Genomic DNA, 13,721 nt, shown 5'->3' on the forward strand with positions numbered 1-13,721 from the left:
CAACAATAGAATATCATTATAGTAAATAAAAGCTGTATTTGACAGTTCAAAAATAGGAGTGCTCCGATCGTCACCAAACTTTACAGGATTACTCGCCAGGTCAATCCGGAGATTCCCTAAAAGTTTCATTGAAATCGGTCCAGCTGTTTCAGAGCCTATACGGAACATACCCACACACTTTCTCTTTTATATATATATAGATATATAGATACAACGTGTAAATGAAAACCGAAATGCAAGTTGTTAAAATTTAAGATTATGAATTCAGAATATGAATTCAGAGAAACATTCTAGCTGTGCGAGGCTAACCGTTTTTTTTACAAATATCTGCAGTCCTACGGCAGCACGGCTTGACGGTGGGTTCTAGGCCCTTTTATAACTGAGACAGAATGACTAACTAATAAGTGACTTTGTTAATCAAACTTTCACTTAACTACTACGCCCATCGTCATGATTTCTAGTTTACACGTTTTAACTAAGAAAAGGACTAGATAAATCATAAATTGACAAAAAACTTTAGTAACGTAAGCGAAGTCACCGGTAAAAGCTAGTATTCAACTCTTAGATCTCACTACTGATAACGACTAAGAGATTGGGAGGTATCTTTGCATGGTTCGAGTCCATGCAGGACTGAAGTGTATCGATAATGTCGTATTAATATCAAAATACCCACCAACTCATTACTCAATGACATACAGACAAATATAAGTTTCTTGAATACTATTTATTAACTTAATAATAATAACAATAGCGTATTTATAAATAACCTAATCAAATTGATAAAAAATCTGGCCAATATGAATTTAAAGTTATCAAAAGTTACCCACTTTATAAAATTACTGTAACAGTACCTAAATTTTATTATTTGCTACTCCACTCGAAACTAGCTCGTGACTTTAATCTCATCTTAAATGATGATGCCTTTTGCCTTTTGGTTTCTACAAGACATCGTAGCGGAACGCTAAATAACTTGGCGACACGTCATGGTCGGTACGGTGGAGACCAAAATTAAAAAAAAGATCCAAATACCCCACCGGGAATCAAACCCGGGATCTCCCACTTATAAGGCCATATCCTACCGCGCTCACCAGCGCGCCAAGGAGGTCGACCAATTAAAGGAGTAAATAATTAGATCCAATCCATGTCAACATAATTAATTACCAAACGAATAGACGTCTTTTTTTCCATTACAATTTTCCCGAGAATTTTCCTCAATTACGTAACCTTTGATACCTGCCCTTCGAAAGGTATAAAAACAACTCATTATAATGACAATAGGAGCTTGGCGTTAAAAGCGTAAGAGGTGTATTTGTAAAGCTAAACACGAAAAACAAGTTGTATTTTCTCGATCATTCTGTAATTAATCTATTTTCTGCGTTAGTCAGGTAAGTAAGAAAAAAGTAAGGAAAGTCATTAAAAGCTTTTTTAGAAAGTCGTAATAATATTATGAATCTCTGAAAAGTCACGGTAATCTAAGCAAGCCTCATACTATGGGCTTAATCAATAGCATACTAACGTCCCACTGCTGGGACGTTAATTATTCGTACCGGCACGCTAAGTCATAGCGTTCCGGTACTATGTCGTGCAGAAACGAAAACGTGAGACGTTGATAAAACAAAAAATCGTCAGGCGAAGTTTATGAGAGATTTTTATTAAGTAAGAACACGTTTTGTATACGTTAAATTTAGTTTTAAGTTTACGAACGCAGTTAACGCCGTCGCTACCATGAACAATTATACAGATTTAAAAGATTGTACGGACGGATGATGTGCACACGTATAATATAATTACATGCAAATGGTACAAGCGGGTTAATACGCACACACTTCGTAGCGGATAAACAAACATGACAGACATAAGACATTCGCATTAAAGCAATAAGCAGGGTTATATCGGTCTTAAATTTTTTGAATTCATGAATATTCAGCTCTTCACTGCAATCTCACCTGGTGATGCTGTCTAAAATGTTAGCGGCCTACCTGTCACGAGTACATACAGCGATTTGTCAGCTTCCCTGTGGAGGCGGTCGCCGCCGCTTGTATAGTGACGGGTAGCTACTTTTCATTATAAAAGCTTTTCTACTGCCTCAGGCAGAGTTCAAGCTATCCCAATCCCCATCTCGTTAGCGTGGGAGCACTGTTTCTACGCGATTTCGTACTGAAAAGAGAAATCTGTATATCGTATGTCTTGGCCAGAATAGAGTACAGTAATTATAAATTCCCAACTTGCCCCTGCTTGAACCTAGGACCTTCACTTATAATGCCATAGCACACCTTGTGTTCTGAAGGTTCGTCAAAGGTATGTCAGTCTGTTTTAATTAAATACTGTGGTATCAAACATGTTTACGTAAATTACATAGCATAAAACGCAAATTCACTGCCCCCGATTCGATAGGGGGACTCACCCCTTCTTGCTCGATGTCCGGTAGAAATGGTTTATTTTTTTCAATGACTTTTCGAGTACCTCGTTGGTATAGTGGTTATGATGTTTAGCAATTTATAACGACTAAGGCACCATGAATCTTTTCATCGTCCGAGACTGACATAAGACTGAAGCGTATCGAAAATGTACCCGTTATTAAAATACCCACCGACACTAAGTGATGATAATTGCCTGTGAATCAAATATAATTTAAATGATTTCTTGATATTACCATTCATCAATTAAAATATAATATATAGCACATTTGTCATCAATTTATTAAAATATCTGGAAGTTATAAAGCATTTTCTGATCCACGCACCGTAATTAAAAACTTATATTAAACTTATATTATTAATATTATCGTTATTATTTATATATAAGGTTTTAAAGGAGATCCACCAAGCCGTATCAATGCGCGTTGGTGGGTTTTAGCTTGAGGTCGGTTTAGGAATATGCGGCTAGTTATGCAGTGTTTTCTTATACTTCAATTGGGAAAACCTTTTTTATGTCAGAGCGTGGAAAAGCACTGTGTAACTATTTCAACGTGATGCCACGTTTAGTAATAGATGTTTGGGTTTATGTTTTTAGCTCTATGTCGGTTTATTTTTTTCTCGTGCCTTCCTGAATTTGCTGAGTGTTGGAGTGGAAATGAGAAAAGCCCGGAGATAGACATTGGTTCATTTCATTTCAGAGCCTTTGCTCTTATTCGATAAGGCATTTAGTTTGTAAAATAGTGTATTATTAGTTTCAATGTAATTAGTAATTAGTTTTCATTAGTTTACTTATGTGTGGAAGCTGAATAAAGTTTATTATTATTATTTACACTGCCATAGACCTAGATACTTGAAAACCTGTTTTAGCTTGATATCGGTTTTTTAGGCTTAGATTCAAGGGTCGCGCCAAAGAGCGCACGATCCTTCATTCATTATTTCATAAAATTATTTAAATCGATTAGGCTTACTTTATAAACAATTTTAAAACGCCAAATATACTTACAGGCTTTACTCTACCACCGATTCGGACGGCAGATTCTACAAAGAAGGCTGCAAAAGCTTTACTCTTTATTAAAAAAAACCTTTGTTAATTAACCACGGCTTCGCAGCTAAACTGATGTTATGACGTCGAAAAAAGTCGCGGGAAAATTTTTTAACGAATGCATGCTTTAAATTTATGGAAAGGTTTGCATTGTGAGCAATTATTTACAGGGTTTTCTTGTACGGTAACGGTACCCTGAAAAAACATGGGTGGGTGTTAACCAGTTTATAAATCAATACGAACTATACCTACCAATCGGAAGCAAGATACTTGATGTAGCCACGCCTCTTACTGATAATTATCAGTGCTGACTGCCGTAGTATATACCTGTATTATACCTGAAATACGTAGAGCGTTCAGCCATCCGCAGGTACACGGAACAATGTAAATCACACAAAGCCGAAAATCAATACCTGATGTTACCGAAATACATTCACCGACGGCCTAAATATTCACGGTTTTGGTGTTCATACATTGTGCCTACATATTTCGGGTTTCGTCATTCGAATGTAATACTAAAATGAATTCACCAACGAATTTATTAGGGGTTCATTTTTAAAATGAGCCATCATATTATTAGAAGCAGGTGTTTTCTATTTTGCTTAGACCGTGGTTTAATATCACCTCACAATTAATTACAGGCTTATGAGGTTTAACACTCACGCCTCAGGTTTATGGGCACAGGGCGGCACGTTGCAAGACGTGTTCCCAGCATGCCCTACGAAGTCTTGCTATGTTTATGGGCGATGGTATTCCACCAACCATCAGGTGGGCCATACGCTTGGTCCGCCAATAAATAAATAAATAAATAAATATACTATGACAATACACACACCGCCATCTAGTCCCAAAGTAAGCGTAGCTTGTGTTGTTGGGTACTAAGATGACTGATGAATATTTTTAGGAATTATATATACATAAATACTTATAATATACATATAAACACCCAGACACTGAAAAACATTCATGTTTATCACATAAACATTTTCCAGTTGTGGGAATCGAACCCACGGCCTTGGACTCAGAAAGCAGGGTCGCTGCCCACTGCGCCAATCGCCCGTCAATACTACTAGCGGTCCTGCGCGACTTCGTCCGCGAATGAGTCGACTTAAAAAAATAGTCGTATGTCCAATAAAAATGAATCCTAGCTAGATCGATTTATCGCCCCCGAAACCCCCTGTATACAAAATTTCATGAAAATCGTAGGAGCTGATTCCAAGATTCCTATTATATATATGGGCAGGACCCTTGGGCAGGACGGAGGTTATGTGGGACTACCCCCTCTGAAAGGGGTATACCCAAACTAAACCCACTACGGCATGTCCCTCTTGTTGGCTTAAACCTAAATAGATAACTGGCTACTAAATTTAAACCGACACCAATTCCCGATTATAAAGGGACTGCCTGGTTCTTCGTGAGTGAAAACGGCCACAAAGCATCCCCAGGAGATGTTGACTTTACAACACAGTATTAAAAAGTCATTTGGCTATAAAATATACTTCGGGTGTTAGCGTTTTGGCAACTTCCCTGGTGCAGTGGAGAGTACATCACTTTCCACCAGCAATTACAGACAAAGGGTTAAACTAGTAGTAAAATAAGAAAAAAATATGTCTAATTTTGAACAATTACATTCTTTTTTATATGAATATCTTACTTCGTTATTATTTTTTGGAGTGTGGTAGTCATGCTAATCTCTAATCGTGGTAGTGATCTCTAATCGTTTTCCACGCCACATCGCACCGGAAAACTAAATCGCTCAGCGGCACGTCTTTGTCGGTAGGGTGGTAACTAGCCACGGCCAAAGCCTTCCACCAGACCAGAGAAATTATAAATACTTACTCTTAGTTTAGTTTTTTAGTTGACCCTAAAAAAGGAAACGAATGAAGTTTGATCGTTTTTCTTTGTTTGTTCGATAATTAATGTGTACCACTTTTAAAGAAACCTAATGATACCTCAGAAATTATGAGGAGTGAATCGAGCTCTGCCATGTTTCCCAATATCTGTGAAAATATAATCATATTTCAGATCGAAGTTAATTAAAAATTCGCGATAACAGAAATCGTAAAACTTTATCAGATATTTCTTTGATAGATATATTTTATGGGTTTAGTGAGCATATTTCAATGAAGCCTCAAGATATTATTTCAGTTCTTTTCGTAATTGTATTCGCCCAATCATTTCCAAAGGTTAGGTACAGTATTTGGTTTTTTGCCTAACTTTTTGCACAGTATGATCTTTTTTTACAAACATTACAGTCATTATTACCGGCCCACGGGGCAGGGTTCCCCTCCCACAATGCGAAGAGTTTAGGCCGTAGTCCACCACGCTGGCTCAGTGCGGATTGTTGGACTCAACACGCCTTTTGAGACTATTATATAGAACTCTAAGGCATGCAGGTTTCCACACGATGTTTTGCTTCAAGCAAGCGATATTTTAATTGTTTAAAACGCAGATAAATGAAGTTAGAGGTGAGGTTCTGCGATTCGAACTCAGCCCTACGAAAGTGAAGCCGAAGTCCTAACTAATGGGCTAGCACCGCTTATAACATTAATCGCTATACCTATTTACGTTGCCCTCGTCTTGATTAGGACTATGTCAAAATCAATTCTTTGCGTATTTATAGTTACATAGTAAAATAAAGGGGTTTTATTGTAACTGAGTCTACACAGGACTAGCCTGCTGACGAAAACAAACGTGGCATAAGGTCGGAATAATTAAGATGTGTTATTTCACGCTGCGCGCTGTGATTTTTTAATCAATTTGTCAGTTGAAGTGTTTAAAAATGCTTCATAACTACTCCGACCTTTTTTTATAATATTTTATAGGTTTTAATGCTGTGCTAGCGCAGTCGTTTTGGTTTGTGTGTGTTGAGTTTTTGTTCTCCTTTAACTACGAGTATTTCAATTCTATATTCACGTTACTTGGTTAGTTAAAAAAAAAAAACCCCAAGGATTTGTTTTGAATTGTTCTGGATTATTATCCGTAGTCTGTACCTACTAAAAGTATCAGTATATGAAATATTACTTTATATTGGTACACCAAGAAAAATATACAAATCATTTTTACAGTGGTTTAATATGATACAGACTTCGAGATTCCAACATGTATATTTAATATCCAGATTTTGAAATGAAAGTTATCAATTTTGCAATCCAATTTCTTTATTGGTCTAGGTTAACAATGTTATAGATGTGGAGAAAATTGAATTTTGCTCAAGATTGAACTGCCAGAGCGGACATATTAGTAAGACTTGCGGACTGCGGGCCGAGGGGCATGGATTCCGTCTGAAAGTATTTCAAAACGAATGCGAATTGTTGAAGTACGGATGCAATGTTGACGAGGCGAACGGTAAACATATTTTATCAATTTTCATCCAACTTTTATGCAATTTTTATCCCTTTGGGCAGCGTGGATTTTCATAAAATCCTTTATTATGATGTTCTCTTTGATCCAGCTGAAGTTCTAGGTTTGAATGCCGGGTCGGAACAAAATTTTTGAGGTATTGTTTATTTTTTGAGAACATTAAGTTAGAAAATTAGCTGCGTTAACCACCGTGCCTCGAAGAGCACATTAAACCGTCGGTCCCGGTTAACATCACTTGCGATAATATTCGTGAACCCACCAACTCGCATTGGTTCAGCGTGGTGGGTCCCGTGCCCAGCATTGGGACAAAAAAATAAACAACCGCTAAACAATGAATTAAGCTTAATTTGCTATAATACGATAAAACCAAACATATCTGACGGCTTAATTAATAACATCTTCTGTCTTTTTACACCACACCACACTGAAAGCCCAAAATTCCGTTCCTTTAACGCGTCGAACTACACCCGCTTGAGAAGTGGGGTGGTGACAAACGTATTCTGATCTGCCGCTATCGCACGGCATATTGTTAAAAAAAAACCTGCAGGTTTTTTGTTGTCCGGGAGCGTCGGTGTCTTTTGACGCTTACTTTTTCACTGAACACCCTAAAACGGACTTAATTATTAAGTCACAAATTCGTAGACTTATTCGCTTCTGGGATTTCGTGATTAGTAGGTCGGTAGGTCGGTATGTCAATGAATCAGTGAGTAAATCTCTTTGTCTCTCATAAATTATCGATACGGAATATTGGGAAGTCGCAGGTTTTTCTTGTAGGAACACGAACATAGGTACCGAAGCATAGTGTTCAAGACATTTTCATTGCTTGAAACCAATCAAATATTAAAAAAACAAAGTATAACTATAGTAATTGCACGTTTCCAGGTAGGATAAATCTGGGATAGACATTCGGTATTCAGAGTGATCCGCCAGCCCTAACTAAAATGGAGGGTAAAAATGTAACGTACACCACCCTCTGCCTCGATGCACTTCATTACGCCCCACGCTCAAGTACACTGATTTACACACACTGCACCGAAATGTTCAATATTTATTCGTGATTTTATGATTGGTAAAATTTCATATTGCATAGTCAGTGCACCTAATAATTGATACGTATTCATTTTCGAGCGAACTCTTTTGACCAGTGAGGTGTAATGTTTTAATTATGTTTTTCGCGTTATTAAATTCAGCGTTTATTGGATTTTTAATTTTAATAGGTGCCATTGTTTGTTTGTTTTCGCAGCAAGAGAGTTAAATACACCCTTTGAAAAACAACGTCAATGTTTTAAAAACTGCCTCGTTAAGGTAGTAATTTATTAACATTTATTTTTAGTAACGCTTGTAGATATACAACGCGTTAATTTCGCACAGTTGGCGAAAATTTAATTTTAAGCGTCAACGCATGGGCAGATTATAAAATATAATTATATACCTACTGACAGCCGTTAATGTAACAAGCTGGGAATCAATTACTCGTCGTCATTTAGATTATGATTAAAAACGGTATCGTAATTATGACTGTGATTAAAATGCACCTTTCTTTCAGCTTACGGATTAATTAATACGGAATACTGTGAGCAATTATTTGGAACAGATTACAATATATCTGATGATTACATGAAAATTAGTGAAGGAAATATAAATGCTCTCGTTGAATTAAAAAAAGCAGATCAATGTGGTGTTATATGTGATTATACTGAGAAAAAAGAAATATGTGGATTAAGGCATGATGGTATTGGATATAAGATAAGATTATTTAAAAATAATTGCGAATTGACTAAGTACAATTGCAACAATGATCTACCATTTACAATAACTGATCTTTTTATATGTAAAGCTGAGTTTAATAATAGTAAAGAAGATATAAAAAGTAACAAAGCGTTTACCAAAAATGTGTTTGAACTCAGCAAGACTATAGCCGTTGGAGAAGAAAACCAAACCCATAAGCAAAGTAGTGAAGTGAATAAAGAAGGAATCAAAGAAAGTTTGGTTGTAGTAAACAGTAAAATGTTCGGACAATACGAAAATATAAACGATTCCATAGATACATTCTTTGCTGCGTCGCACGTATTTGATTTGCCTTTAAAGGAAGTTCCTTTGAATACTAGAAGGAAGTTGCTGAAATATGCGGGGCCGGTACAAGTATTTGTACCCTGGATTTCAAAGCCGGAAAACATCAGCAACGATACTTTTTACAGGCCAACTCTTTCTTCGTGCTACCATAAGTGTCCTTTTGTAAGTTTTTGATCCTTTTAATTTTTATCCCATTGCTGGGCGAAGGCCTTACGAGAGAACCGTGACGTGCATAGAGGGTATGCCCAGGGTATTCAGATGATATAAAATGAAAGAAAATCAGAGAGAGTTATAAAAACTTAAGGGTAGGCTTTTTATAACTCTTACTATTTCCATTTATATTATCCGCTTAGTGCATTAACTGCAAATCTGTATGCATGCCACTGGGCGAGGAGAAGGTTTTCAGAACATGATCTCTCAAAATTACTTTCTCTTGTAGCTAGTTACTGTCCTAACTAACTAGCCTACCGCCAAGCGATCGGTACGATGCCGCGTAGAGATTAATTAAAGGTAACGAGCAGTGGCGTGCATAGAGGGTATGCACAGAGTATGCAGATGATATAAAATGAAAAAAATCTCCAGTACGAGTTGTAAAAAACTTAAGGATAGGCATTGTAAGAGTTATAAAAAGCCTACCCTTAAGTTTTTATAACTCATTCTGGAGATTTTCTTTATTTTATATCGTCTGCATACCTTGTGCATACCCTCATGCATGCCACTGGGTACGAGCTAGATATATCTGCCCCTACCCTAATAGGCAATTCCTCCACCATCTCGGACTGCATCATAACTTACACCATTGTTTTGGTAAGATTACAGACATGAGATAATGGCTGACTTGTAGTGGAATCAATGTCAAAATGCCGAACAAATACCTCCTCTGTCATGGGATTAAAGGATAAGAGGGTAGACTCTCAAGAATTGGGGGTTGCGGGGGTTGTAGCGTTCTAACTAAAAATAACAACCGGGACCGACAGATTAAAGGTATCAACTATCGCGGAGTACGAATAAGTACGTGTTGGAGAACGTAGGGATAAGACTTGAATAATACTCGTTTTCACTTATTACATTTGATCTATTATCGGGCAGAGATTCCCCATAAAGTACGTGATACAGAATGAATGTTTGACAATGCAATGCTTCTACTTTTATACGACTCAGTCACCGGTTAGGTACAATGTTGACAATAAAACAAAACAACAATATTTTACGATATTAGTTAAACATAAAATAATTAGATAGTGTTATTACGAATTATAAAAAGCAAGTTATTACTAGTTAAGTAATTCTATAAGAATGAATTTTGTAGTGATGCATGACGTCACAACTTGTAATTTGGCGGAGCGTAGGTAGGTGGTAAACGGTAACATTCGTTTAAAGCAATGATAGCCTTGGTAGTTACAAATTTAGACTCCCTTACAGGGGAGACGGATTTCAATACCCAGCTCTTACTTTTCTGAGTTAAGCGCGTTTTACACAATTCAATATCAATTGCATTAACCGTGAAGGAAAATATCATGATAAAAACTGAGAGTTCTCCATGATGTTTTTTTTTTTAATTATAGTTACCGAACCAAGCAGATGTGTTGTGGTACACCATCTCATATAAACAAGGCAACAGCAAGGAATGCCACTCTTTCTTTCTGTGCCTCGTCCTCATGTAATTAAAACGGTAACCACGCTCTACAGACCAGATCACAGCATTGCAATAATGCGGCTTAGCGGCAGACATAAGCTCGGCGGTAGTACTTCAACGACGAGCTCTGTCACAAAAAGCTTTCTACTACTACTAAACATGTTCAAAGGGTTGTGAAGTCTACAAACCCACACTTGGCGGGCGCGATGGACTTCGGCCTAAACCTAATTCTGATACTGAGGATGCTCTGTTGTTACCGATAGTGGGTTGATAATGGCCATGATGAAGCTAAATATGCATTTATTATACAGAAATGTCCAGACACCTACGCCCCGGTCTGCGGTGTCCCTGGTGTGGTAGCTCGAGAGCCGTCGCTAATGTTCCAGAACCATTGCTTCATGGACGTGGCACAGTGCAAGATGTTCTGGGAAAATAAGAGCAGTACCTCACATAGCTCCTGTAAGTTTTTTACAAAGGGTTCCTGTAAGTTTCTTACATATTAAGTAGATAGGTACTACGGCCTTAATTGGGGTCTTGTTTAACGTCCGTTTTCTACATTCAATCTATCTGACGGCCGTTTGGCGCAGTGGGCAGCGAACCTGCTTTCTGAGTCCAAGGCCGTGGGTTCGATTCCCACTACTGGACAATATTTGTGTGATGAACATGAATGTTTTTCAGTGTCTAGGTGTTTATCTATATATTATAAGTATTTATGCATATTATTCATAAAAAATATTCATCAGTTATCTTAGTACCCATAACACAAGCTGCGCTTACTTTGGCGCTAGATGGCGATGTGTGTATTGTCGTAGTATATTTATATATTTTTTTTATTTATCTGTAATATGATGATAAGTTGCTTAGCCAAGTAGTTATTTCTTAAAAAAATTTAATATACTTATATATTTTTTGAAATTAACAACGTTCATGTTCACCATCACGTCAACTCATTACCGGCCCACTAAACTGGTCACTGGTCTCCTACCACAATGAGAACTGGGTAAGGCCGTAGTCCACCACGCTGGCCCAGTAGGAATTGGCGGAATCCACACACCTTTGAGAACATTATGTAGAACTCTCAGGCATGCAGGTTTCCTCACGCTGTTTCCCTTTACCGTTGATGCAAGTGCTATTTTAATTATGTACTTAAAACGCACATAACTTAGAAAAGTTAGACGTGCTGAGATTTGAACTCAAATTCCCGGGCCCAATGTGCTATCACCGCTAACAACAACGTTGCTAAGTAATAAATCGGATCACGGATAGATTAAATATTGAAAATTTACTTAAGGCAGATTGAAATCGTACCTCATAAAAGGCTTGAGACGGGCTTCAATCTTGCGATTATTGCTGCCTTACGTCAATTTTGCATACAACTAATATGCAAAAGTGACGTTTGACAGCAAAGATGGCAACATTTACGCCTATCGCAAGCATGTGTCGTAATCACCCTGGCGTGCCCTGTAAGCTTTTAAATCTTTTATCCTATGAAAGGTCTGTATCTAGAAGTGGAATCATTAATTATTCGCTGAGAATGATGAGATGATGAAAATTTTCGAAACGATTTTTATTTTCTTTTCTAGCTTACGTGGAATCCTCGTTCCTATTCTGTATGGGTGACGAGATGAACGCGGTGTATCGCTTTATGCCCGCAATCAGGACTCTGCAGCACATGGGCCGTTTGAAGAAGAAGGGGAAATTCAGGGCCATACTGAAGAACTTCAGATTTGTTAGCGAGTTCCGATATGGCCGTCCCAAGTTCATGGGAAGGAAATAGTAAAAAAACTCTTGTGCTTTCTTGAACTCGGTAGTGAAGACCGTCGCTAGAGTTGAAGATAGAGTTGAAGTTTCAAATTGCTTTTATAAATATAAATATACTATGACAATACACGCATCGCCAACTAGTCCCAAAGTAAGCGTAGCTTGTGACTTATGAATATTTTTATAAATAACTAGCTATCCCCGCGAATTTCATTTCGCCTTAGTATATTTTACCTCTCAATGTCTTTATAAAGTACAATACATAAAACTCATCTTACTCCGGAATCTCTCTATAGGTCACATCAACAGTTTTACGATTAGGTATAGACAACTTGACGTGCGCTGTCAATTGTGTTTTGTTACTAATGAACGGCTAGATAATTGTTTTGATTTTAAATTAAAAAAAAAATTGTATTTTTATACTTATTCTCCTATTCCGGATTAACAGGAATCAAAGAAATCAAAAATTATGAAAATCGGTCCATCCGTTCTCAAGTTATAAATGGTGTAACTAACACGACTTTGTTTTATAGATGCAGAATATAGATATATATATAAGGACTGTCGAACGGGATAAACAGTATCCTATGTCCGTCTCCTGGCTCTAAGCTACCCACCTACCAATTTTCAGTCATATCTGTACAGCCGTTCTTGAGTTATAAGTAGTGTAACTAACACGACTTTCTTTTATATATATAGATATAATTAAATACTTCATCATCAAATCAACTGATTGACGTCCACTGGACATAGGTGTTTTGAAGGCCGCTTGTATCCAGCGGCTACCTACTCGCTTTATGTCGACCTGGTTGGGGGTCGACCAACGCTGCGTTTACCGGTGCGGGGTTGCCACTCTAACACCTTGGAACTCCAACGTTCATCGGCTCTCCGACCTATGTGCCCCGCCCATTGCCACTGCAGCTAAGCGACTTATTAAGCTATGTCGGTAACTTTGGTTGTTCTACGGATCTCCTCATTTCTGATTTGATCACGTAGAAATACTCCTAACATAGCTCTTTTCATCGCTCTCTGAGTGACTTTGAGCCTTCTAATGAGGCCCATAGTTTGCGACCAAGTTTCTGGACCGTAAGTCATCACTGATAAATACTTATAATATACTAATAAGCACCCAGACACTGAAAACATTCATCGCACATACATTTTCCAGTTGTGGAAATCGAACCCACAGCTTTTGAGGGTAACGGGTTAACCTGTTACAGGTATGTCAGTTATACTAAACCAATATCCCTATGGTTTCCACACGGTATTGTAACCTATGGCAAATCACATGGCGGCACGTCTTTTATGGTAAAATGGTAACTAGTAACCAACCATGGCCTTAGCCTTCCACCAGACCTGACGAGCTTCGCGCAGCAGTAAGCGCTATGGATTTAAGTGCGAGGTTCGATTCCCGGCAGGGGCAATGTGG

The 13,721-nt window shown here is 37.8% G+C and overlaps 1 protein-coding gene across 1 annotated transcript; it reads left to right on the plus strand.

Moving 5' to 3' along the window:
• Positions 1-6,750: 6,750 nt before the first annotated feature.
• On the plus strand, positions 6,751-12,308 carry LOC120628779. Its single transcript, XM_039897398.1, has 4 exons — positions 6,751-6,807; positions 8,369-9,057; positions 10,843-10,990; positions 12,115-12,308. The coding sequence occupies exons 2-4, from the start codon at positions 8,440-8,442 to the stop codon at positions 12,306-12,308; spliced, it is 960 nt and encodes a 319-aa protein (XP_039753332.1). The 5' UTR covers positions 6,751-6,807; positions 8,369-8,439.
• The last annotated feature ends 1,413 nt before the right edge of the window (positions 12,309-13,721 follow it).

This window comes from Pararge aegeria, chromosome 13, assembly GCF_905163445.1.
Source record: "Pararge aegeria chromosome 13, ilParAegt1.1, whole genome shotgun sequence".
Lineage (NCBI taxonomy): Eukaryota > Metazoa > Arthropoda > Insecta > Lepidoptera > Nymphalidae > Pararge > Pararge aegeria.

What these genes read in the sequence shown, in the direction of transcription:
- LOC120628779 (XM_039897398.1), top strand. Translation starts at nt 8,440, where the DNA reads ATGAAAATTAGTGAAGGAAATATAAATGCTCTCGTTGAATTAAAAAAA. An exon ending in GCTACCATAAGTGTCCTTTT is followed by an intron (nt 9,058 to 10,842) that starts GTAAGTTTTTGA and finishes TTTATTATACAG; the next exon opens with AAATGTCCAGACACCTACGC. An exon ending in CAGTACCTCACATAGCTCCT is followed by an intron (nt 10,991 to 12,114) that starts GTAAGTTTTTTA and finishes TTTCTTTTCTAG; the next exon opens with CTTACGTGGAATCCTCGTTC.